The sequence below is a fragment of the Papio anubis genome, chromosome 19, assembly GCF_008728515.1.
Source record: "Papio anubis isolate 15944 chromosome 19, Panubis1.0, whole genome shotgun sequence".
In the NCBI taxonomy this organism is placed as follows: domain Eukaryota; kingdom Metazoa; phylum Chordata; class Mammalia; order Primates; family Cercopithecidae; genus Papio; species Papio anubis.
This window is the reverse complement of record NC_044994.1, coordinates 1359627-1386120: the sequence shown is the minus strand read 5'-3', so window position 1 is coordinate 1386120 and position 26494 is coordinate 1359627. Positions and strand designations below refer to the sequence as shown.

The 26494-nt window shown below is 51.3% G+C and overlaps 2 protein-coding genes across 4 annotated transcripts; both read left to right on the top strand.

Annotated features, from left to right (window-relative positions):
• Positions 1 to 609: 609 nt before the first annotated feature.
• PRELID3A (PRELI domain containing 3A) lies at positions 610 to 25334 on the top strand. 3 transcript variants are annotated; one of them, XR_640191.4, is made up of 8 exons: positions 3931 to 4808; positions 15049 to 15217; positions 16103 to 16192; positions 20580 to 20650; positions 20760 to 20862; positions 22758 to 22852; positions 23203 to 23289; positions 24294 to 25334. XR_640191.4 is itself a non-coding variant. In XM_003914131.5 (7 exons), exons 1-6 carry the CDS (start codon positions 2453 to 2455, stop codon positions 23254 to 23256), a joined length of 519 nt encoding a protein of 172 aa, XP_003914180.1. In that variant the 5' UTR covers positions 610 to 2452; the 3' UTR covers positions 23257 to 23289; positions 24294 to 25331. The 3 variants fall into 3 exon arrangements, 2 of the variants coding, with proteins under 2 accessions (XP_003914180.1, XP_009190599.1); XM_003914131.5 differs by lacking the exons at positions 3931 to 4808; positions 22758 to 22852 and adding an exon at positions 610 to 2484 and having other exon boundaries at positions 24294 to 25331; XM_009192335.4 differs by lacking the exon at positions 22758 to 22852 and having other exon boundaries at positions 3937 to 4808; positions 24294 to 25331.
• LOC108583011 (translation initiation factor IF-2-like) lies at positions 23607 to 25334 on the top strand. Its single transcript, XM_031658990.1, is given in 3 exon segments — positions 23607 to 23829; positions 24328 to 24931; positions 24933 to 25334. Coding segments are annotated over 3 exon segments (996 nt in total). The 3' UTR covers positions 25102 to 25334.
• Positions 25335 to 26494: the final 1160 nt, after the last annotated feature.

Genomic DNA, 26494 nt, shown 5'->3' with positions numbered 1-26494 from the left:
GTCTCGCTGCGTCACCCAGGCTGGAGTGCAGTGGCGTGATCTTGGCTCACTGCAACCTCCGCCTTCCGGGTTCAAGCGATTCTCGTGCCTCAGCCTCCCGAGTAGCTGGGATTACAGGCATGCACCACCACATCTGGCCAATTTTTGTATTTTTAGTAGGAGACGGGGTTTCACCATGTTGGCCAGGCTGGTCTCAAACTCCTGACCTCAAGTGATCCTCCCTCCTCGGCCTCCCAAAGTGTTGGGATTATAGGCATGAGCCACCACATCTGGCTAACCCTGCCTCTTAAAAAGAGAAAAAAGGCCAGGCATGGTGGCTCAAGCCTGTAATGCCAGGCCGAGGAGGGTGGATCAGGAGGTCAGGAGTGTGAGACCAGCCTGACCAACATGGTGAAACCCCGTCTCTACCAAAAATACAAAAATTAGCCTGGCGTGGTGGTGCTTGCCTGTAATCCCAGCTACTCGGGAGGCTGAGGCAAGAGAATCGCTTGCACCCTGGAGACGGAGATTGCAGTGACCCCAGATTGCGCCATTGCACTCCAGCCTGGGTGACAGAGTGAGACTCTGTCTCAAAAAAAAAAAAAAAAAAAAAAAAGAAAGAAAAAAGAAAAGAAAAAAGAAAAAAAAGTTTTCAAGTCCCTAATATTTTCCAGGCACTGGGAATACAAACATGAAAAATACATGAGTGTCCCCCACAACAAAGTTGAACAAAGACACTTCCTCAGGAGACAGAAGTGTACACAGCATTGTGATAGGTGCTATGGCAGAGAACAGCTCCATGGCATCCAGTAGTCACCTCTAAACCCGAGGTGGGGAGGAGGCCAGAAGCCTTCCCAGAAAGTAGGCCCTTTCCAGCTTCGCCATCTTCATCTCCACCTGACTTTGGCCTCCTATAGACGGCCAAGCCTACTTCCTGGATCTAGCTTGAGTTAAACGGTTTTGCCTCACAAATCTCAAATTCTCAAATCTGTCTGAGCTCACCATGAATTATAAAGCCTTTTATAATTCATGTGACAACTCATGCCATGAGCTGTGGCTCCTGTCTCCCTTTCTGGCCTCAACTCTTGCCATTTGCCACGGGACCCTACGGTCCAGCCTCCGGCGTCTGGGCCTTGTGTATTCTGCTCTCCTCCCAGGAAGATACCTCCAGGACCAGCACGGAGCAGGGCTCAGGAAACTGAGCAGGGTGGAGGAAACTGAACCAGTGCCTGGGATGAAGAAGGCGAGGGCGTGTGCAGGAATCACCATAGCTCAGGTAGCCTGAGGCCAGTGCGCCTATGACGGGGAGGGGTCTCCTTTAGTGTCAGCATCTCCCGGAGAGCTGTCCCCACGGCCACAGACGTCCCCGGGGCGCCAGGCCCTGCTCTAAGCTGGGACTCAGCCGACTCAGACAAGGGCCCTGTCCTCTCGCCCCATCTAATCCTGGAGAAGAGTACCCTCTTCTCAGAACAAGCATGTCACTTCCTTGCACTTTAACTTCGTTTGCGGCAGTGCAGGGTACTTTACAAAGCTATAAAGGAATTTATCCTGGTGCAAAGGGAGACTCTTTTTCCTTACAGGATTTGCTTTAGAAAACTTGTAATCACAAATTCTTTTTGAGATATACGTAAATTTTTTTAAAGCTAAATATTTCCCCCCAGTTTTACAACTCAAGAATGTATTTTCTCAAGGACTTGAGAGTCCTCTCTTTGAAATGTCATCCCCGTCTCCCAGTTCCGTGGGAGGGTAGGAGTCCAGCTACCAGAGAGCCCCTGGCTTCAAATTGTAAACCCACCTCCTGTAGTAAATATATGAAAAATTCATTTTTCCTTTGGATAAAGGCAATTAGCAAACGCAAATGGCCACTGCATTTACTAATGGCCACTCCATCATCAGGCGAATTTAAGATGAATTCTGTGACAAATGGTGCAGTGGAGTCCCCTCCCCGGAGGGCTGTCTCGTTTACCTCGGGAGCATGTGTGGGGTAGGTGGCATCCTCCCGGCTGTTTGATACAGGCTGAGATTTCTGTCATTGCAGCCTATTTGCGGATTGCTTGTGACGCACATCACATGCTGGTTTAATGTTTGTTCAAGACCCAAACTGCAGTGGAGTTTTGAGGGTTGACAGGTTCGTTTTTCATCACACGTCCCCGACAGTAGAAACCGGCGTAGCTGGACAGGGCCTTGGGAGAATTTGGACAGTGGGAATAAAGACGAGCGTCGCCTCCTACGCCCGCCGCATCTGCAGCAAGCGCGCACCGTGAACCTCCGGGTAGCAGCGCAGGTCTCGGGCTGCGCCACAGCCGCGCCCGCAGAGCTATTTTTAGCCGCCGCAGCCTGCCCGGCCACCAGACTGGGTGGGCGGCACCCAAAAGCGCCCCGCCCATCGAGGCCCCGCCCACGCCGCGCCGGGAGCTGCGCGGGCCGGAGCACCCGGCCGGGATCCCAGAGCCCGCGCACTGCGCCGGCGGCAATGAAGATCTGGAGCTCGGAGCACGTGTTCGGGTGAGGCCTGGCTGAAGGCCGCGGTGGGGCCGCCCGGACGCCGGCTCCTGCTCCCGAGCCCGGCTGGAGCGGCCCGGGAAAGGCCGGACCTCACAGCGGGCCTCGCGGAGTCCCCTGCCCTGCGCCGGCCGTTCCCAGACCGCGACCTCGGCGTCCCGGAGAGGGGCACGCGCCCTTCCCCGGGACCGCGGTCTGGGCGACGCGCTGCGCCCGGTCCGGCCTCTCCCTCGGCGTGCGTAGGGGCCTGGCTACAGGCAGAGAGGCCCCGCTGGTGGTCCACGACCAGGGCGGGGGCAGCCGGAGCGGGGCGGCCGGAGCGGTGACGGCGGGGGCTGGGGCGGCCGGAGCCGGGGGAGGGGGCGGGGGCCTGGCTCTCGCTGCTCTCCTTTGGGTCGGGAGCCGGGCAGGGGAGAGGCCTGCAAGCTGGCGCCTTTGCTGAGATTGTCATAAATCTTCTGCGGGTTTCACTGAGGGCCCACGGCGGGCTGTGAGCTCTGGAGAAAGCTGAAGGGAAAGAAGGCATTTGGGGGGCCCTGGCCCTGAACTCACTTTTAGGCACGGAAGGCCTCCAAGCCAGCGTGGAAAACCCCGAACTTTAAAAGTGGCCCCCCGGCACACGGATGGAAGTAGAGGTCATTATCTTAAGTGAAGCCAGGCCCAGAAAGACAAGTATCGTGTGTTCTCACTCCTAAGTGGGTGCTTAAGAATGTGTTCACATGGATGTAGAGAGTGAACATCAGACGATGGAGACTCTGAAGGGTGAGCGGGTGGGAACAGGGAGGATAATGAGAAATTGGTTAATGGGTGCAAGGCACCTTCCCGGCTAATGCATACCCTAGGAGCTCTGACTTGATTACTACGAAATCTATGCATGTAACGAAATTGCACGTATACTCCATAAAATTGTGCAAATAAAAAGAAAAAAAAAGTGCCCTCCTAACCTAAGTGGTATCTTAAGTCAGTGATCTATGACACACTGAAATTATTCTTTAATATTTACTTACAGCAATAAAGATTTTTAAATTATCTGACCTCACTTAAGCATTAAGCATTTTATTTTTGGGGGAAAGAAAGTACTGCGTGGAAGGAAATTGTCATCCTTTGACTATTTTTTTATTTTTTTGAGACAGTCTCGCTCTGTCACCCAGGCTGGAGGGTTTTTTTTTTTTTGGAAACAAGAGTCTTGCTCGGTAACCCAGGCTGGAGTGCAGTGGCACGATCTTGGCTCACTGTAACCTCCCCATCTCGGGTTCAAGTGATTTTCCTTCCTCAGCCTCCTAAGTAGCAGGGACTACAGGCATGGGCCATTACGCCTGGCTAATTTTTGTATTTTTAGTAGAGATGGGGTTTTGCCATGTTGGCCAGGCTGGTCTCGAACTCCTGACCTCAGGTGATCCACCAGCCCTGGCCTCCCAAAGTGCTGGGATTATAGGTGTGAGCCACTGTGCCTGGCCTGACTTTAAACATGTAAAATTATTATAAAAATATATCAAGTGGTTTCAAAACCTCTGAAATTATTTTTCATGAAGTCTTTAGACTTGATGGGATCTACTTTTTTGTATGGCCTGCAGTGTTTCTCAAGTAGGGTTCCTTCAGCAACAAGGATGGGGCATCACTGAGCCGTCTGGGTGCCGTGGACAGTTAAGTCGTTGCATACCAGGGGTGCCCAAGCGGTTGGGGCTCAGTTTTCTCATGAAATGGCTGGGGTCTGCCCTAGAGGTTTGTTAACTGTCTGTGGACAAGCACAAATGAATAGCCAGCTGTGAAAAATCACAGTTGATGCTTTTGAAAATTGTTGTAGATGCTAACTCCCATTTATTTTTTAAGGTTTACTGAAGTACACTTTACATACCATAAAATTATACACATTTTAAGTGTATAATTCATTAAGTTTGACTAAGTGCGACCATCACACAGTCCTGCCTTAGAACACTTCCATCCTCCTACAGAGGTGCCCCATGGGCATTAGCTTCCCATTTTACCCCATTTTCACCCCTGCCCCAGGCAACCGGGAATCTGTTTTCTGTTTTATGAATTTGCCTTGTTGGGACGTTGCATGTAAATGTCATCCTGCAATATGGGGTGTTTTGTGTCTGGCTGCTTTCATTTCCCATGATCTTCTTGAGGCTCACCATGTGGTAGAGTGTCAGTATTTCATTTCTCCCATCATTCATTTTGTATTCCTGGCACCCCGCCAGGGCCTGGTGCTTAGCAGGTACTCAGAAGGGGTGAGGAATCTCACACGGAGATCAGATGCCCTTCCAGGACGGGGGCAGCTATCCACCAAAGGAATCCTGGTCATCCCTGGAGCTGCTGTGGACTAGGTGCTAATTCTTTGCCATAGACTTTTGAACTTAAAAGCAAAGGGCTGTAATGAAGCCTGACAAATGTGGAATGTGGCTGGCTGAGGATGCTGTCATTGGCCTGTGGCTGGACGGGTTATGAATGATGTGGTACCATGAGGTGGCATAGCATCCAAATGACAGTACAAATTGGGAAGTCTGGCTTCCTGGCTGGACTTACTGTGTAGCTTTCCCCTTGTTTTGTCCATTGAAATCCCTGATTTTTTTTCCTTTGAGGATTATAGACCTTTCTGTTTCTTTCTATATTTAAAAAAAATGTTTGTTTTACTGTTAGGTGAACATTTGATTGGAAATTAATAAATTTCCTTTTTTTTTTCCCTTTTTTTTTTTTGAGGCAGAATCTTGCCCTGTCGCCCAGACTGGAGTGCAGTGGTGCGATCTTGGCTCACCGCAACCTCTGCCTCTCGGGTTCAAGCTATTCTTGTGCTTCAGCTTCCCAAGTAGCTGGGACCACAGGCGGGTGCCGCCACGCCGGGTGAATTTTTTGTATTTTTAGTAGAGACGGGGTTTCACTATATTGGCCAGGCTAGTCTCGAACTCCTGACCTCAAGTGATCCACCCACCTTGGCCTCCTGAAGTGCTGGGATTACAGTACTTTTGAAATGAAGAAATAATTAGGCACACTTTTGATCTTACCAAGTTTTCTTCCTGTGTCCACATCGAGAAGAAACTCTGCAGGCCCTGAGATCACTCACAGCAGACAGCAGTGTAAACACTCGGACAAAAACAGCCTGGGGAAAGCCCATGGATTAACGTGTGTTACCTAGACAGGGGAGAAAGTAGTTTAAATATAATTAAAAACATACGACCAAAGTATAGAAAGGGACATTTAAACATGAACAGGGTTTAAAATGTCTTCCTCCCTTGCTGGGCGTGGTGGCTCACGCCTGTAATCACAGCACTTTGTGAGGCCGAGGCGGGTCGATCACCTGAGGTCAAGAGTTCGAGACCAGCCTTAACGTGGAGAAGCCCCGTCTCTACTAAAAATACAAAATTAGCCAGGTGTGGTGGTACATGCCTGTAATCCCAGCTACCTGGGAGGCTGAGGCAGCAGAATTGCTTGAACCTGGGAGGCAGAGGTTGCAGTGAGCCAAGATCGCGCCATTGCTCTCCAGCCTGGGCAACAGGAGCGAAACTCCATCTCAAAAAAAAAAAAAAAAAAAGGGGCCAGGCACAGTGGCTCATGCCTGTAATGCCAGCACTTTGGGAGGCTGAGGCGTGCGGATCACGAGGTCAGGAGTTCAAGACTAGCATGACCAACATGGTGAAATCCTGTCTCTACTAAAAATTCAAAAATTAGCCGGGCATGGTGGCATGTGCCTGTAAACCCAGCTACTCAGGAGGCTGAGGCAGGAGAATTGCTTGAACCCGGGAGGCGGGCGTTGCAGTGAGCCGAGATTGCACCATTGCACTCCAGCCTGGGTGACAGAGCAAGACTCTGTCTCAAAAAAAAAAAAGTTTTCCTCCCAGAATTGAATGAGGTTTCAGGCAGACCTGTAACAAAATAGTCAATAACAAAGCCCATCACAGATAGATTTCCAGCAGAGTTCAAGGCTGCACACACCTTTGATTCTTACAGCTGCCAGGAATGTCTGGCCATGCCCGTCTTAGGGCAGGACGGGCTTTGGGGCATGGGGAGTCATGCTTAAAGCAGGCTTGCCTTCCAGCCAGGAGCAAGGAGGAGAAATTGAACATTACAGATGAGTTGAAGCCTGCTCTTTCCCCTCCCCACTGCTGTTCCACTGTGTTTCCCTCCCAGCAGGTAGCCATGAGGATTGAGTTTGGTGGGCATCCTTCTGAGGGAGTCTATGTTCCAGAGGTTCACTTTACTGCATCTGTGAATATGCATGTGTCATTATCACGTGTGTCATATTGTCTTCTTTTCTTTCTCTTTTGAAATGGAGTCTCACACTGTCACCCAGGCTGGAGTGCAGTGGCAGGATCTCAGTTCATTGCAACCTCTGTCTCCCAGGTTCAAGCAGTTCTCCTGCCTCAGTCTCCCAAGTAGCTGGGATTATAAGCACCTGCTACCATGCCCAGCTAATTTTTATATTTTTAGTAGAGACAGGGTTTCACCATTTTGGCCAGGCTGGTCTCAAACTCCTGACCTCAAGTGATCCACCCACCTGGGCCTCCCAAAGTGTTGGGATTACAGGCGTGAGCCACCGTGCCTAGCCCTATTGTTTTTCGAAAATCCATCCGTATGAGATGTCTATAGATGCCTATGTAAATATATGCAGATATAGATTTTAATAGCTGTATGAATGTGCCACCATTTATTCTTTTTTTTATTGGAGGACATTAAGTTTTCCCCTTATTACAGATCGAACTGCAGTGACCAGCCCTGTGTCTATTTCCCACTCAATCAAGGGCCCACTTAGGCCCGTGGATTTCAAGCTCTTCAGCCTCAGGACCTGTTGACTTAGCAAAACCCTAAACAGTTTTGCTTATGTGGGTTATAGCTGTCAGGATTTACCATATTAGAAATTAAAAATGAGAAATTGAAAGAGTCAATTCATTAAATTTAACAATAATAAACCTATTATATTAACACAATGTTTCTGAATAAAAAACTGTATTTCCAAAAATTAGTGAAAGGAGTGGTGCTGTTTCTTTTTTCTTTTTTTTTTTTTGAGACGTAGTCTTACTCTGTCGCCCAGGCTGGAGTGCAGTGGCGCGATCTCAGCTCACTGCAAGCTCTGCCTCCCGGGTTTACGCCATTCTCCTGCCTCAGCCTCCTGAGTAGCTGGGACTACAGGCGCCTGCCATCATGCCTGGCTCATTTTTTGTATTTTTTAGTAGAGACAGGGTTTCACCGTGTGAGCCAGGGTGGTCTCCATCTCCTGACCTCGTGATCTGCCCATCTCGGCCTCCCAAAGTGCTGGGATTACAGGCTTGAGCCACTGCGCCCGGCCCATTTTTTGTATTTTTTAGTAGAGATGGGGTTTCACCGTGTTAACCAGGATGGTCTCGATCTCCTGACCTCGTGATCCACCCACTTCGGCCTCCCAAAGTGCTGGGATTACAGGCGTGAGCCACCGTGCCTGGCCGCTGTTTCTGTTTTTACTAATATCTACAGTATCTGGCTTAATAGGAGATAACTTGATTCTCATATCTGCTTTTGCAGTCTGTATTTGGCAATACATAGTTTTGGTTGAAGTGTATGGATAAACCCCAGCCTCACACAAATACGCAGCTGGAAAAGGTGGGAGTATCTTAGTAGTCTTTGTAAGTAATTATGACTATTCTTTCCTACTATGACAAAACAAACGGTAGCTTCTTAACACTTAGTTGGAATACAACACCTGAAACTATAATGAATAGAGTATTGAGCTCTGAGGCCTAGGTGGGGGGATCGCTTAAGCTCAGGAGTTTGAGACCAGACTGGGCAACATAGTAGGCCCTGCCTCTACAAAAAATACATACAAAAATTAGCCAGGTGTGGTGGCTTGTGCCTGTAGTCCCAGCTGTTCAGGAGGCTGAGGCAGGAGGATTGCTTGACCCCAGGAGTTTGAGACTGCAGTGACAGACCATACCAAATCTCTTAAAACAACAACCACAACAACAAACCCATTGGCCTGTCCTGTATATAAATGAGTCTTTAACCCAAGTATGACTTGGAATCGTTTGGAATATAGGCCTCCACTGAGCATGTAGCATGGGGCAGTCATCCAGCTCCTGGTAGCAGATAGAAGTTTTCTGAAATTTCAATTATCACTTTATTTATTTTTTTCTAGACAGAGTCTCACTCTGTCACCCAGGCTGGAGTGCAGTGGCATGATCTCAGTTCATGGCAACTTCTGCCTCCCAGATTCAAGCAGTTCACCTGCCTCAGCTTCCCAAATAGCTGGGATTACAGGCGCCTCCCACCACGGCCTGCTAATTTTTGTACTTTTAGTAGAGAAGGGGTTTTGCCATGTTGGCCAGGCTGGTCTTGAACTCCTAACCTCAGGCGATCCACCTGCCTTGGCCTCCCAAAGTACTGGGATTACAGGCGTGAGCCACCGTGCCTGGCCAAATTACCACTTTAAAGCTCAAATTTTATCTTTGGCAGCAAATGCTATCAGTTGTCTTCCTTGAAGCACAGGCTTACTTTGTTAACATTCCAGAGATCATCTGCCAGATCCCCAAGTCTGAATAAGCAAAGTTTATCTGTTTATTCTTCTTTCTGTTGATTGCTCTTTCAAGAACAAGAGGCAGGCAGTGAGTGGAAAGCAGCAGAGAGACAGGGGCTGTCACTCACAGTGAGCAGGTGCCGGCGCCCCCAGACTCCCCATAGTCGAGGGACTTGGGCCGCAGCAGTAGAGGTGCTTCTGGTGCACTTCTGTTCCCTCACACAGATTATCAAAGAGAAGAGTACTCAGGGGTCAAGCAGTCATAAAATTAATCACTTGGCCATGTAATGACAGATGTTCCTAAGAGAAACTGGCATTGTTTCCTGAGTGCACAGCAGTGAGGACTGCGGCGGCCATATGTGGTCTGGAGCCCTGCCTCGCTGCTGGGAAGACACTGGCTCTGTGCCTTCATTGCTTTTGCAGAATCAGTACAAATGTCAATACAGCAACAAAGGCCAGTTATTGGCTGGATGCGGGGGCTCATGCCTGTAATCCCAGCACGTTGGGAGGCCGCGGTGGGTGGATCACCCGAGGTCAGGAGTTTGAGACCAGCCTAGTCAACATGATGAAACCCCATCTCTACTAAAAATACAAAAATTAGTTGGGTATGGTGGCTCATGCCTGTAGTCCCAGCTACTCGGGAAGGTGAGGCACAAGAATTGTTTGAACCCGGGAGGTGGAGGTTGCAGTGAGTCAAGATCACACCCACTGCACTTCAGCCTGGGCAACAGAGTGAGACTCGGTCCTCCCCTCCGCCACCACCACCACCAAAAAAGGCCAGTCATGTCTCAGTAGCACTGTGACAACAGTTGTGGCCGGAAAAGGTCTTGGAGCCCCCAGGGTGTTGGCCCACACACTAGGGAACAGCTGATGGAGGCCTTGGGTCACTTGGTGGTGGGGTGTAGCAGGCTCTTTATCTTGTTTTTGGCTGCCTACATCTTTTTTCTTTCTTTTTTTTAGAGATGGTCTTGCTCTGTTGCCTAAGCTGGAGTGCAGTAGCGCAATCATGACTTACTGCAGCCTCAAAACTCTTTGGCTTAAGTGATCCTCCCATCTCAGGCTCTGGAGTAGCTGGGACTACAGTTGTGTGCCACCATTTGGTGGTTTTTGCCACCAAAAAATACCTTTGGTATTTTTTGTTGACATAGGGATCTTCCTCTGTTGCGCAGGCTGGTCTTGAACTCCTGGTCTCAAGTGAACTTCCTGCCTTGGCCTCCCAAAATGCTGGGGTTACAGGCATAAGCCAACACACCTGGCCTGCCTAAATCTTTTATTTTTGTTTTTGTTTTGAGACAGGGTCTCACTCTGTCACCTAGGCTGGAGTGCGGTTGTGTGATCTTGGCTCACGGCAACCTCTGCCTTCCAGGTTGAAGCGATTCTCCTGCCTCGGGCTCCTAAGTAGCTGGGACTATAGGCGTGCGCCATCACGCTCAGCTAATTTTTGTATTTTTAGTAGAGATGGGGTTTTACCATGTCGGCCAGACTGTTCTAGAACTCCTGTCTTCAAGTGATCCGCCTGCCTCGGCCTCCCAAAGTGCTGGGATTACAGACGTGAGCCACCGTGCCTGGCCTTAAATCTTTTTAAGACAATTTTTTTACTATGGAAATTTCAGAACTATGCAAACATGGAGGAACTAGAATACTGAGAGCCGGTGCCACCCCCAGGTTAACAGTTACCCTCAGGCAGCCAGTCCAGGGTCTTCTGTGTCCCCAGCCACTGCCCCTTCCCCTGAGTTATTTTAGGGAAATCCCAGACATCTTGTGATTTCCTCCTCCTTCATCTTCCCGACACTGTTGGTGCTTAGAGAGTCCTTTGTTATTCCTTTCCAGTCCCCAGCACAGAAACCAGCTTCCCTTAGCCCGCAGGCAGACCCACCACACACGTGGCGTGGGTGTCGGAGTGTTTAGGACTCCTGTGTATGGGGAACCATCCATGCTGGGCGGCAGCAGAGGCCTCTTGCCCCTGGGGGACCGGATTCCCCAGAGGTCTCCCTGACAGCAGCAGAGGAGGCTTCTGCCGCCTGGTTGGTGATCCCTGAGTAGGCAGTTCTCTGCTCCTCTTGAAAATAAACTTCAGCACATTCCTCTTCTGCCTAAACCAGGCAGCTGAGAGCCCTGACTGATTTCAGCAGGGGCGGGGTGTCCATTTTCAGCTTCTCTGGGTAAACTGCTCCCATTAGTGCCTGTGCCAGTTTGTGTCCACCAGCAGTACTTCTGTTTTCCTATTTCCTATACCCTTTCCAGTACTCAGCATTGCCAGACTTGTCTATTTTTGCCCATTGAAAGCGTGTCAGGCTATTTTTGTTCTGTTTTTTTTTTGTTGTTGTTGTTGTTGTTTTAGACAGGGATTTGCTCTGTCACCCAGGCTGGAGTGCAGTGGTGCAGTCATGGCTTATTGCAGCCTTGACCTCCGGTCTCAGGTGATCCTCCTGCCTCAGCCTCCCAAATAACTAGTACCACAGGGGCGTGCCACCATGCCTGGTTAATGTTTTATTTTTTGTGGTGATGAGGGGGTCTTACTATATTGCCCAGGCTGGGCTTGAACTCCTGGCATCATCAATCTTCCCACCTCAGCCTCCCCAAGTACTGGGATTTACAGGTATGAGCCACCGTGCCCAGACAAGGCTATTTTCTTTAGCCAAGGTGTGTGCTGTTGACTTGCTGTGCTTAGACTTTATCATTTTAGAGATGTTGAGATATTATGTTTATCATTTTCCTCCATTGTTCTGTTGATATATGTACTAACTTGTGTGGTCATCCTGCTGTAATTAGTAAAATTATTTATTATGTGCATATTTTAAGCAGATTGTATTTAGTTTAAATCATCAGCCAGAAAGATGCAAGTTTTTTTTTTTTGAGTTGGAGCCTTGCTTTGTCGCTCAGACTGGGGTGCAGTGGGGCGGTCTCGGTTCACTGCAACCTCCACCTCCTGGGTTCAAGCAATTCTTCTGCCTCAGCCTCCCAAGTAGCTGGGATTACAGGCGCCCGCCACCATGCCTGGCTAATTTTTGTATTTTTCTTAGAGATGGGGTTTCCCCATGTTGGCCAGGCTGGTCTTGAACTCCTAACCTCAAGTCATCTGCCCGCCTCGGCCTCCCACAGTGCTGGGATTACAGGCATGAGCCACTGCACCCAGCCCTAAGATGCAAGAATTTTATATGAAAGAAGCATTGTTTGAGATAAGCTTAATGCAAAAATCTCTCAATGTTTAGATTATTTTAAGCTTAATGTTAGAAGGCATAGCCTATTCTGCTTAAAGTAATGATTTCTATGGGAACAAGTCTAAGGAACTTAACTGAGAAACCTTCAGATTATTCATTGAGGAGGCTCTCCTGGGAGACTGGGACCCTTTCTGCGTCTCATGTATCTCTAGATTCTCTTTCCTTACATAGATCTGGGGTCTACCATGTCCCTGACAGTTCTTGCCTAAACCTTAGAGAGACAAAAGGGCTCCGCTCTGACTGAATTCCTAGAGTGATCAAGACCACCCAGGCTTGGCTTCTTCACCCCTTTCTTCTCTTTATGTTGCCAGTGGAATGTGTCAAATTAGTGACACAATTGCATGGTTTGAAAAACTGAACATAAGTGTTCTGTTGTTGAGAGAGGATTCCAGGCCAGGCCCTGACAATTTACAGGCCACCCAATGTAATAGAAAGAACAGGTTAGGGAGCTGCAAGACCTGGTTCTCATCTGGTCCCTGCTGCTGACTTTCACCTAGGACAAGAGTTTGATGAGGGATGAGGGTAAAGTAAATTAATGATCACTCAGTTATATTAAAAAATGACCTCAAATATGGAACAAAAAACTTCAGTATCCTCATCATCTTTCATATTTTATTTGGAGATTTCATTTCTAGAACTTTCTCCTAAGGAAGAATTAGATATGTTGAAGGACTAATGTACATAAATGTTCTCTACTGTTATAATTTATCGTGTAAAAGTGGAAGCAATCGACATAACATAACGCACCATAGAGGACTGGTGAAATACACATAGCCACAAGATGACCTAGCGTACAGCCGTTCATAATCCTATTTCTGAAAATGGCTTCATGATACAGGAAAATGTTTATCAGCAGTTATAAAAAGTGGATGGTAGGGTGGACACGGTGACTCACGCCTGTAATCCCAGCACTTTGGGAGGCCAAGGCAGGCGGATCACAAGGTCAGAAGATTGAGACCATCCTGGCTAACATGGTGAAACCCCGTCTCTACTAAAAGTACAAAAAATTAGCCGGGTTTGGTGACGGGCACCGGTAGTCCCAGGTACTTGGGAGGCTGAGGCAGGAGAATGGGGTGAAGCCGGGAGGCAGAGCTTGCAGTGAGCCGAGATTGCGCCACTACACTCCAGCCTGGGCGATAGAGCGAAGAAGATATGTGTGCATGTGCATGTATGTGTGTCTGCATGCATATGTGCACACATGTGTGAATGTGATGGTACATATGTGTGTGCACACATCCGGGCTTGCCTCTGGCCTGTGTCTACACATATGCTGGACAGACCTCTCTGGGCACCTCTGAAGAAATAATGATCTTGTCAGAGAATGTTTGTCATTGTTTGTCCTTGCAGGAGGCTCAGAGGCTTCCTGGGAGAGAGCAAGCCCTGAAGAAAGGGCTGATTAGGACAATTAGGGCGATGAAGTGACTTGCTAGCAACCCCTCAGCAGTCCGGGGGAAGGTCCATGCTGAACAGGTGTGGTGGCTCCTCACTTGGCGCCCATCAGACGTGTATCTGACCCCTGCAGGTTTCAGGCCTAAACAAGTGCAGAGCTCTGGAAAGCAATGGGTAACTTGCAACCACTCTGATGGCAGGAAATAAAACAAGGGGAGGCTGAGTGTGGTGGCTCATGCCTGTAATTCCAGCACTTTGGGAGGCCAAGGCAGGAGGAGTGCTTGAGGCCTTAAGTTCAACACCAACCTGGCAACATAATGAGACCTAAAAAATTATTTTAAATAAAAAGTTGGGCCGGTCACAGTGGCTCACGCCTGTAATCCTAGCACTTTAGGAGGCTGAGGTGGGCGGATCATGAGGTCAGCAGTTTGAGACAAGCCTGGCCAACATAGTGAAATCCTGTCTCTACCAAAAATACAAAAAATTAGCTGGGTGTGGTGGCGGGCACCTGTAGTCCCAACTACTAGGGAGGCTGAGGCAGGAGAACCGCTTGTACGTGGGAGGCGGAGGTTGCAGTGAGCCGAGAGAGTGCCAGTGCATTCCAGCCTGGGTGACAGAGCAAGACTCCGTCTCAAAAAAAAAAAGGTTGGCCAGGCGTGATGGCTTATGCCTGTAATCACAGCACTTTGGGAGTCAGAGGCAGGCGGATCACTTGAGGTCAGGAGTTCCAGACCAGCCTGGCCAACATGGGGAAATCTGCCTCTACTAAAAATACAGGCTGGGCGCTCACGCCTGTAATCCCAGCACTTTGGGAGGCCGAGACGGGCGGATCACGAGGTCAGGAGATCGAGACCATCCTGGCTAACACGGTGAAACCCCGTCTCTACTAAAAAATACAAAAAACTAGCCGGGCAAGGTGGCGGCGCCTGTAGTCCCAGCTACTCGGGAGGCTGAGGCAGGAGAATGGCGGGAACCCGGGAGGCGGAGCTTGCAGTGAGCCGAGATCGCGCCACTGCACTCCAGCCTGGGCCACAGAGCCAGACTCCGTCTCAAAAAAAAAAAAAAAAAAACAAAAATTAAAAAAGTTATTCAGGTGTGGTGGCACACGCCGGTAGTCCTAGTCCCAGCTACTGGAGGTGGGGCAAGGGGAGGCTGAGGCGGGAGGTTCACTTGAGCCCGGGAGGTTGAGTCTGCAGCGACCCTGATGGCACCACTTCTCTCCTGCCCGCTGGGCGACCGGGTGAGACCCTGTCTCAGACAAACAAAAGCCAAGGGGCTGCCAGGTGCTGAGGTCTGCAGGTGCTGAGCCAGCGGTCGGGAAGGCTCGCGCGACTCCTCCGATTTGTCGGATGAGCCTTTCATTAAAGTGAGGAGACCAAACGCAGGCCTGGCGGCCGCTTTTGCCTCCCTCCCCTTTACCCTGCGGCCCAGCCCGGCCCCGGCGCCTGCTCACCGCCGCCTGTGCTCTCCCCGCAGCCACCCGTGGGACACGGTCATCCAGGCGGCCATGCGCAAGTACCCGAACCCGATGAACCCGAGCGTGCTGGGCGTGGACGTGCTGCAGCGCCGCGTGGACGGCCGCGGCCGCCTGCACAGCCTGCGCCTGCTCAGCACCGAGTGGGGGCTGCCCGGCCTCGTGAGAGCGGTGAGCGGGGCGGGGGCTGCGGCTCCGAGCGCGCCCGAACCCCCCACTCCCGCCCCCGCCCTCCCCCGCGTCCCTCCTCCCCTCGTCGGTCCGTCTGCTGCTCTGGCTGACATCGCGGTGGGAGGGCGGCGGGGGCCTTTCCCGAGATCAGGGGGCTCGGAGTAGGGGGGCGGTGGCGGGGCTTCCTCAAGATCGGGGGGCGCGGGAGGCTTTGCCAGGCGCCTGGCGTCTGGCATCCCCAGCTGCTCTCCCAAAGGGCCCGAGCGTGCTGGATTAGCACCGCCACACGCCCCTCCTCTGGCTTAATCGCCTCTAAAGCCCAGCGTCCGCAGCCAGCCTCATCCTCGGGCACCGGGGTTAGGCTTCACCATGGTTCAGCCCCCCGCGGCCTCTTCCTCAGAGCCAGGGAGGTCACTGGAAATGCGAATCTGAGCACGGCTCACCCCAACCCGGCGCCCGGATCTCGCCTCCACCTGCGGTCCACACCCTGGCCTGGTGCAGGCCCCTCAGTCAGCCCAGCTCCTGCTGCAGGGTCTGCACCTGCCGCCCCCAGCCCAACACCTCCACCCCAGCACTATGGTGGCACCTTCCTCTTTGGGGCTCTGCCCAGACCCCACCCGGCAGAGGGGCCTCCCGGCTCCACTGCCCGCAGCCTGTTGTATTTCGCCGGGAGCATAGTGCTGCCGGACGCTCCCCTCTGTTGGAATTCATTTCTTTGCTCAGTGGCTCACCTGCTGGACACAGGGGTTTTGTCTCTGTCCCTTGCTGCATCCCATGATACCATTTCTTGAATAGTGAACTAATTAGTAAATGCAGTGGTATTCGGTGGTGATATGAAATAGAATTTTTAGCGTTCCACTATGCTAGTTTTGCTTTGTTTTTTAGATTTTGGGAACCAGTAGGACTTTGACATACATCCAAGAACATTCTGTGGTGGATCCAGTGGAAAAGAAAATGGAACTTTGTTCCACCAATGTAAGCAATGGCCTCAGATGAGAAAGGGGCTCAGTGTGTCTGGGTGGTGGCGCGTAAGGCCTTCGTTTAATTCTATTTCCAGCCCACCTTTGGCCTAGATGTTGATATTTTTCATAGAAAGGCTGAATTTATTTAGCAGTTTATCTTTTTATTCAAGTATAGTAAGTATATAGAAAAATGCACATAATGATGAATTGTCACAAAGAACACACCTCTTAACTAGCAGGCAGGTCAAGCAACATAATTTGACCAGGCCCTGAGACCCCTTGGGCACCCCCCACAGGATAACCGCTGTCTTGACAACCAGCAGACTTTTTTGTTTTTTTGAAGATTGGGTCTTGCCCTGTCACCCATGCTGGAGTGCGGTGGTGTGGTCAATAGCTCAATGCAGCCTCACACTCCTGGGTTCAAGTGATCCTCCCGCCTCAGCCTCCCAGATAGCTGGGACTACAGGCACGTGCCACCACCCCTGGCTACTTTTTAAAAACATTTTTTGTAGAGATGGGATCTCGCTGTTGCCCAGGCTGGTCTCGAACTCCTGGTCTCAAGTGATGCCCCCCAACCTGCTTTTTTCTTTTCTTTTTTTTTTTTTTTTTTTTTGAGACAGAGTCTCTCTCACCTACGCTGGAGTGCAGAGGATCTCAGCTCCCTGCAACCTCCACCTCATGGGTTCAAGCGATTCTCCTGTCTCACCCTCCTAAGTAGCTGGGACTACAGGTGTGCACCACCAACAGGCATTTTTTTTTTTTTTTTCTGAAACGGAGTCTCACCCTGTCACCCAGGCTGGAGTGCAGTGAAGCGATCTCGGCTCACTGCAGCCTCTGCCCCTGGTTTCAAGCGATTGTCCTGCCTCAGCCTCCTGAGTAGCTGAGATTACAGCCGCATGCCACCACACCTGGCTAACTTTTGTATTTTTAGTACAGATGGGGTTTCACCATGTTAGTCAGGCTGGTCTCGAACTCCTGACCTCGTGAGCTGCCTCCCTTGGCCTCCCAGAGTGCTGGGATTATAGGTGTGAGCCACTGCTCCCTGCCCCAACAGGCATTTTTAAAGCTACTTCCCCACTTAATTCCTCTCTCACTTCTCTCAATTAAAAAAATGTGTATTGGTCTAATGCAAATGCAAAGAACATGTTGGGGAATATGCATGGGCTAGGAAAATTATTTCATAAAATAATCCTTATTTTCAGCAAATATAGAAATGGGCTATGGTGGGTGAAGTCAGCCATGCCCTCATCTGGCCTCCTTTTCTGTCCCCAGTGCCACGGCTGGCTCTAGCCACCACTCATTTACTGGTTCTGCCAACAGTATCAAGTGCCTGCCAGGTACCCAGCACAGTGCTAGGGATGGGGAATGCAAGGATTAAAAGATATTCCCTCCTGACTGGCTCTGTCATCCCACGGTCGGCAGCTAAACAACCTGTGTAGGTGGCAGCGAGCAGGAGCCCCCCTAAGTGGCTGTGTGAAGGTAGGTGACAGGGAGCCTGGCAGGACTTCTCCAGACACACTGGCAGTGGGTGCCCTTGAGCCTTAGAGAGCCACAAACAGATGGTGTTGGAGACTAAGAGGGGAAGGTGGTGTGGGAGGGAGGAGGCTGGAGAGGGGCAGGGATGAGACCACAGAAGAGGCAGAGGAGCTGGAGGTCGTTGTTGTGGTAAGAAGGCGCTGAGAGTTTGTTGCAGGAAGGTGAGGTAGCCGGGGTGTGTGTTGGGAAGAATACCTTGGCAGGCTTGTGGAGAGAGGGTGGGGGGGATGTTGGAACCTAAGCCAGGGAGACCAGTAGTCCGGGCAGGTAATTGTCCAGGTGAGAGGTAACAGAGGCCACCTGGTGCGAGACATGGCGAGTGAGGAACGGGAGGCTCATGGTGCAGCTCCACTCTCTGGTTAGGGCGCCAGGCTGAATGGTGGCCCATCAGGGACAGGTGTGAGAAGAGAGAGGTAAGCTTGCTTTGCACATCCCGAGTATGCAGCCCCTGCACAGCAGGCCCTGGAGTGTCCAGCCTGAAGCTGAAGGTTTGGCCAGCAGTGCTACAGTGAGGGAGGGGCGACCTGGGCCCAGGGGCAGGCAGGGCTGGTGGGCACAGTGGGTAGGGACAGGGCTGAGGAGCAGGTCATCCAGGCGGCCATATGCAAGTACCCGAACTGGTACCTGGGCAGCTCCCCATCTTCTCAGCATCTTGTGGGAGGCCCAGTGTTTGAAACAAAGTGGAGCTGCTCTGGGCCCCGCAGCTCCCCTGCCCCAACCCGAGGGCCTCAGGGGCTCCTATGAGCTTCTCAGGCGGCTGTGGGAGTAGCCCGCCAGGATGCTTGGTGCTGTCGGCCAGCCACACTCTGCCCAGCTGGGGGCACCTTCTGTAGAAGGCAGTGGGTGCGTCCCTGTGTGCTGAGATGAGGCTCTGAGCCACCTGCAGGATAGAGCCTAGCTCCTTAGTGTACTACCTGGACCTCTGCCAGTGTCCCTGGTCCTGCTGGCTCCTTGTCCCAGGCTGCACAAAATCACAGGAGCCTCAGTTGGGGCCCCCTGGCTATTCCTCACAGCTTATGTATTCTGTTCTCTCTGCTCCCAAAATCAGTATTTACTTACGAAATTCCACCTTATGCTTTCAGAAAATTCAGTTGTATGTAAAAAGGAACAGTTTATGCTCCAGTGAAGTCTGATGGAAAGGAAACGGGGTTTGGAGCAAGCCATGTGCTTGCATCCTGAAGCCGTCGCTGGATGACCCGATGACTTGGGGATGCTATTTGCATTTTCTGAGTCTCACATTTCTCGTATAAAAAAGAAAAGAACAAACCTCAGAGAAGTAAGGTTTATGCAACACAGTGACTTGCATAAAATATTGCACATAAAATGACAACAGCTAATCAGAGTTTAATTTGTAATTGATATTGTTAGATATTTCTGTAGCATGAAATGCCCATACACGTGAGACTCTTGATAACCTGGCGCTCAGTAGGAGAGAGATTTCCTACTAACCATTTGCACTGGGACAGTGAGGCTGGGGGAGGGATTCAGTGAGAGATGACTGAAAAAAATGAGTGTCACTACAGAAAGGTTAATTTGCTTTTCACTGCTTAAACTTTTTAAAACATGGTCTTTTATCAGAAGTGGCGTTTGAAGAAGAGGGTGAATTGGGTTAAACAATGAAGCAATTCTAGGGCTCTGTTGTCCAGTGTGGCAGCCACCAGAAACATGGCTATTTAATTTTAAGCTTTTTATGGCCGGCCCGGTGGCTCACGCCTGTGATCCCAGCACTTTGGGAGGCCGAGGCGGGCAGCTCACCTGACTTCTCTGAGGTCAGGAGTTTGAGACCAGCCTGGCCAACATGGCGAAACCCCATCTCTACTATAAATAGATCACACCATTGCACTCCAGCCTGGGCAACAAGAGTGAAACTCCATCTGAAAAAAAAAAAAAATTAAGCTAATTAGGATAAAATTAAATTAAAAATTCCATTCCTCAGTCACGTGAGCCACATTTCAGGGGTGCATTAGCTGCATGTGTTTGTGGCTACCACATCAGACAGCATGCATAGGACATTACTGTTACCACAGAAAATTCTGTTAGCGTGGCTCTAGAGCTCCAGTGTTTACATTGCTTTTGATAGAAAAGGTAGACTGGGTGCGGTGGCTCGCGCCTGTAATCCTAGCACTTTGGGAGGCCAAGGCGGGCGGATCACGATGTCAGGAGATCCAGACCATCCTGGCTAACACAGTGAAACCCCGTCTCTACTAAAAATACGGGAAAAAAAATCAGCTGGGTGTGGTGGCGGCGCCTGTAGTCCCAGCTACTCGGGAGGCTGAGGCAGGAGAATGGTGTGAACCCGGGAGGCAGAGCTTGCAGTGAGCCCAGATCGCGCTACTACACTCCAGCCTGGGCGACAGAGTGACACTCCATCTCAAAAAAAAAAAAAAAAGAAAGTATAAATATTCATAGGGAGTTAGTCTGTTTATAGGAAGTGGTACTGGAGGAGAAAAGAACCCTGCAATCTCCATGTAGATTCAGAGTCTGTCCCATCCAGTCCTAGGAGACAGTGCTCCGTGGGCTGCCGTGGGTAGGTGAAAAGCTTTCTCTCACTTATGTGAACACACAGGACTTTTTGTCCTTTTCTATAATACAACTTCTGATAGTTTTGGCAGCTTGACTGTACCTTGAAGGCCAGAGCCCTGCTCACGCGTGGAGTGGGACATGGGAAGAAGACAGATGACAGTTGCCAGAAGGAACAGCAAAGCCATGGTTTGCTAGGACTTAATGTGGTCGTATCTCCTATGCCTAAAAGTTTCTTCTGTTCTGACCCCACTAAGTGCTAATTTTGGGATGGAAGAGTATGGGCAGGCAGTTTTGGAAGAAATGCAAGAGAAATACAATCTAAACCTTTTTTTCTTTTTAAGATCACACTCACAAATTTGGTGTCAGTTAATGAGAGGTTGGTGTACACACCTCATCCAGAGAACCCAGAAATGTGAGTCATCTCCTGTGGGACTGACACATTGAATGCCAAGGGTGAGGGCAGGGCAGACCCTCGTCTCTCTCAGGGCTGGTCAGCCCCTTTTCTTCTTGCTCTTTTGCAGGACCGTGCTCACACAAGAAGCCATCATTACCGTGAAGGGGATTAGCCTCGGTAGTTATTTGGAAAGTTTAATGGCCAACACAATATCATCCAATGCAAAGAAGGTATGTACCTCAATCCTAGAAGTCCTGCGTGTGCTCTAGTTGTTAAGTGCCAGATTAAGAAGATGACATTTTTAGTCTCATAAGTCTTCCTGGCTGGACATGTTGGCTCATGTCTGTAATCCTAGCACTTTGGGAGGCCAACGCAGGCGGACCGCTTGAGGCCAGGAATTCAAGACCAGCCTGACCAACATGCTGAAACCCCGTCTCTACTAAAAATACAAAAATTAGCTGGGCATGATGGCACACCTCTATAGTCCCAGCTACTCAGGAGTCTGAGACATGAGAATTGCTTGGAGCCATGAGGTGGAGGTTGCAGTGAGCTGAGCCACCACTGCACTCCAGTCTGGGTAACAGAATGAGACTCTGTCTAAAAAAAAATAATAAAAAATAATAAATAAATAAATAAAATCCAGAGTGCTGGGGCTCTCCATTTGTGCTGAGCGCATAATGCTACAGCATTTCAAAACTCGGGTCGGGAAAGGCTGACCCAGGTCTGAGGGAAGTGCATCTGTGAAAGCCAAGGGAGCCGTAAAGTTACTCTTCTCAGTAGAGAAAGTATGGGGTAAACCTGGAGCGTAAACCCAGCCAAGGCAACTACCACTTCGAAGAGCCCAAATGTCATAAGCTCAGTTACCAAAGCAAACTAACCCACAACATCAGAGATACCTGGTGTTAACAGTGTCAGGTAGGCTATTCAGGACTTAGAGTCGTTTCCTATTTGATGGGCATTACGTGGCTTTGGCTGAACCTGTCCAGCGGTGATGCTTCCGTGGGGCCTGCCGCCGCCTTCACAGCTCTTCTCTGGCAGGATTTGGCAGTGAGCTTTGTGGAGGTGAGAGGAGAAAGGATGGATCCCAGGAGGCCATCCATGGCACTCCCTTTGTGTCTAGGGCACTGGAATGGAGGCAGAGATCGTTCTAGAAGTCTGGGTTGCCCTCCCCTCCAGCAGAGTTGATGGAAAGAGCTTGAATGTTTGGGAGGAAGATGTTCCTCACATTTAAAGGATGCCACTTGCCAGAGCAGGGCCTTTGCTTTTCACCTGGGCCCACGTGACAAGCTCATGTCTTCCCTTTGTCTGTCCCCCGTGCCCCTCCCTCTTCCTCTTCCCCCCTTTTTGGGGGTCAGAAGTGAGTCTTCATTTCTGGGATCAGTGGGTGATTCCTAAGGCTGTACTTCCCTTTCCAATGTCCTTCCGTGCTTAACTCGCCAACCAGTGGAAAACCATTTATGGCTTGCGTTTAGTCTCATCACCAACAGAAGAGCCTGTCTATCTAATTTTGTGGACTCCAGATGTGAGAAGTAGAGATTTGAGCAGCTTAGCTCAGTTCAGAGGAGGCAGGGCCGTGAAGGTCAAAGCGGGAGAGCTTTGTCCATGCTGGAGGAAGGAGCCCAGGTCTCATCCATCGTTTCCAGTGCTTGGTTTAGGGCAGAAGCCTTAAATGTTTGCCAAAGAAAATATTATAAGAGGAAGGGAATATTCAGTGAGGCCACAGCTACCTTAGATCTTTTATGTGAAAAACTTGGGGTAAACTCAGTGAGGACAAATTGGCTTTCCTTTATTTTATTTTATTTTATTTTATTTTATTTTTTTTTTTTGAGACGGAGTCTCGCGCTGTGTCACCCAGGCTGGAGTGCAGTGGCGTGATGGCTCACTGCAAGCTCCGCCTCCCAGGTTCACGCCATTCTCCTGCCTCAGCCTCCGAGTAGCTGGGACTACAGGCGCCCGCCACCACGCCCGGCTAGTTTTTTGTATTCTTAGTAGAGACGGGGTTTCACCATGTTAGCCAGGATGGTCTCGATCTCCTGACCTCGTGATCCACCCGCCTCGGCCTCCCAAAGTGCTGGGATTACAGGCTTGAGCCACCGCGCCCGGCTCCTTTATTTCACTTTATTAGGGGTTGTGTTGAAGGCTTAGGAGAGAATCACTGCTTCCCCTAGCCCGGTGGGGAGAGGTGTTGTGCCTGGAAACAGCGGAGCGGCCTGAGGGCAGGTGAAGGGGATGGGGTTGGGGGTGTGTGGAGGTGTTGCCCTGGGCTTTCCTGGCCTCCTGGGGCAGCCTCAGCACTGGGATTTGGGAGGTGAGGGACAGGACTTGCTGTACTGAGCTAAGCGGGGCGCTGGTTTGCTAACACAGCAGTGACGCTTAGGCACTGTTTTCCTTCCCCTTTCTGAGCTGGAGGAACTGCCTGCCTGTGTGAAGATCACTTGGAAAGGTCACTGCTGTGTCTCCTTGTAACTGCAGCGCTTCCCTTCTGCAGTTTAGCCCGTGGACTTGTCCCTTGCTGTCTGCAGTGGGAGGCAGGAGGGCCCACTCAGTGCTGAAATCTTTCTGTGTTGCAGGGGTGGGCAGCTATTGAGTGGATAATCGAACACTCTGAAAGTGCTGTGAGCTAAGGAGGCCTGCGCCCGTGCTTGTGATAAATGGTGGTGAGTACAGTATTCACTCACCTAGGGGGGCCTTGCAGCCCCTTGTGACCCGTGTGCATGGTGCACATGGCGAGGGCATGCCGGAAATATGCAGCTGCTGGTGGCTCTCCAGCCCAGAGCTCCTTAGTTTTCCACGGTGACACAGAATCACTGGGTTCATCTTCTTTCTATTTCATTCCTTGCTTCGTGGCAGGATCTAGATTCCAAGGCCATTTCCTTTTAGCAGTGAAAGCCTTTTCTGGCATTTCCTTGAGCTTCACAAACATTGCTTGGCGTCCTGGGCCATCAGCGGCTGGACTTCTAATGGCCCTGCCCCGATGACCAGCGGCCACCAGGGCCTGCTCCCTCGGAAGGATGCGCCTCCCACCAGAGGCTGCGCTGCGCTGCTCTGGGCCGCTCGTCCCTATCTGTCCCCCGTGTGTGTGGCTCCAGGGATCCTTAAGAACTTCGTGCTGATTTTGCTCGAGTCACTGAAGCCACGCTTTGCTCTCCTTGAACCCGAGCCAGGGGGCGGCCTTGGGCTTCGCCTCCTTCGTGGCCGTACCCTGGGTTCAGCGCCTGTAGGGCGCTCCCTTGCCTGGCGGCCTGTGTCTGTGTGGTGTGTGGTGTGTGCTGTGTGGTGTGTGTGTGTTGTGTATATGTGTGGTGTGTGTGTGCTCTGTGTATGTGATGTGTATATGTGTGTGGTATGTGTCGTGTGTGCATGTTTGTATGATGTGCATATGTGTGATTTGTGTGTGCTGTTATGTGATGTGTATGTGTGGTGCGTGTGCATGTGTGTATGCTGTGCATGTGTGTGATGTGTATTGTGTGCTGTGTGCATGTCTGTATGATGTGCATGTGTGTAATATGTGTGATGTGTATGTGTGTGGTGTGTGCATGTGTGTAAGATATGCATGTGTGTGATGTGTGTGTGTGGTGTGTCATGAGTGTGGTTTGTGTCTTGAGTGTGGTGTGTGGTGCGCCCTCTGCCCCTCTGCGAGCTGACCCCGGTGTCTCCGCAGATGCTTCCCAGAAGAAAGGAAAGAAGCAGGTGAGGAGGTGAGGAGAGGACGAGCAAGGACCGGACGGAAGAGCGCGTCTGGCTGCGAGGGCGCGCAGGGCCGGGGAGGAGGATCGGGCTGGACTCATCGCGGGTCGCAGGTGACCCCGGGACTGGACGTCCCTCCCCTCATGAGCGTGCAACAGGGAGCAGCCCCAGCCAGCCCCGCCGCCGCCGTCTGCGTGGATGGAGGGCGCGAGGCCTTCGCCCATGTCCCTTGGGGTGGCGCCCATCACCTTGCCTGCCATGGTGGCCCAGGCCCTTCTCTCCCTGCAGGTGGCCTGTGCCGCCCCCGCCCGCCCGCGCTGTCCTCCACTCAGGCCCGTCCACAGACGCTGGGGGGTGTGCCGCCCTCCGGCCTTTCCCCCACCCCCGCCTTTGCCGCCCTCCGGCCTTTCCCCCACCCCCGCCTTTGCTGGCCTCAGGCGGGCTCTCACTGTGGGGCTCACGGGGCCTGGGGCCGTGGCTTTCTTCTTGGCGCCCAAATGCCTTTCCTCGAGTGGCTAAGCCTCTCCTGACGAGGCTGCTCACGCGGGGAGAGGGCTGGGGTCCAGGGGTCTCCGGGCCTTTTCTGCAGGCTGTGCCGGCCCCCTCCAGCCTGCCCCTGCCCTGGGGACATCCTGTGCCCAGGCTGGAGGCCCCGCCTCGCTGCTGGCCAGCCTCACCTGCTGGGGCTGGAGGCCTTGGATCCCTCACAGCATCCGAGGTTTGAGTTCCTGTTTTTCTCCTTGCAGGGACAACGCCAAAGTTCTTTTTCCCACCATGTTTAAATCAAAGTTGTTTAAAACAACATTAATTTAAAAATATATATAAAAGCAACCCATGCTTATGGTTAAAAAAGAAAGTACAGGAGTCTGGAGTCCGTTGGAGGGTAAAGGACTCCCGCGCTGCCAGTGGCTCTTTTTCGCAAAGCCTGCCGGAAGTTTTCTGTGCTTATGAAAGTGTGTGTGTGGCCTTTCTCTTCCCTTCCTTTATTAAACACAGATAGGCTCATGCTGGATAAGCCGTTTCGTGTCTGTCTTCTTTCTGCGTTTAAGCAGCGTCATCTTGAGTGGAGCTGTGCGGCCCCCGCCTCCCTGGTCCCGAAGGCAGCGGGACCTCTGGCCAGGGTGCCGGTGCGCGGTCCCTGTGCCGCCTTCCCCGGGACGCAGCGCCCTTGAGCGGCCCCTCTTGCTCCCGCAGCAGCTCTGTAATGTCCCAGTGGGAATGGTCTAGAACTTGTCAACCTGGTGGTTCTGCTCTAGACGGAAACAAGGAAACATGGGATCTGGAAACCGTCTCTGAAGCAGGGTTGGAGAGAAAGGGTCGCACACTGGCTGGGGCACGCAGAGGTCCCTGCATATTTTGGGGGTACGATCACATTTTTTAGGCGAAGACAGTTGTAAATGTCAGACTCCAGCCACTTCAAACCTTTGGTGACCAAAGTGGGGTAAAAACAAGCACCTGCGTGCGTTGTGGTTATTCTTATATATATATTATATATATGCACTATATATACATTTTAAGAAGTTTTTCTTGAGGTGGCCAGTTCTTAAACCGAGGAAGTAGTAGTAGTTGATTTTAATTAGTGTAAAGTTGTTCGTCCTCGTAACTTCTGTGTTGGTTGGAAATAGGTTCATTCTTTGTTTTGAAAAGGAGTCAAGCGCAGTGGTGAGAAGGGGAAGAGGAGACAGGCGGCTCCAGCCGCGACTGAACGGCAGCCAGAGGCCGCCCTGCCCCGCTGGCCAGAAATGGACTCAGGGCGGGGCCGATGCAGCTCACCAGCCGGTAGCAGCGCGTCTACTGCAGTGAGTGTGGTCTGATATGAGGCGGCAGGGGCTTTCGCTTGGGAGGAAACTGCATAAGGAACGCCCTCCGGGGCCATCCGGTGTTTAATGGGGCGCCCAGCGCCTAAGGGCAGCCCTCGAACCTTTACTCCCGTCGAAGCCCGCAGGCCGCGGCCCTGAGGACACGCGGTGCCGCTCGTGCGCGGGCTCCGGGACTCCCGCCGGCAGGAATGGATGGCAGTGAACTCGCTGCCTCTCGGCCTCAGTCTTTGGTTTTTTTGAGACAGGCTTTCGCTCTGGAGTGCAGTAACGCGCGGCCTCCGCCTCCTGGGATCAGGTCATCCTTCCGCTTCAGCCTCAAGAGTAGCTGAGACCACAGGCAGCCGCCCACCTAATT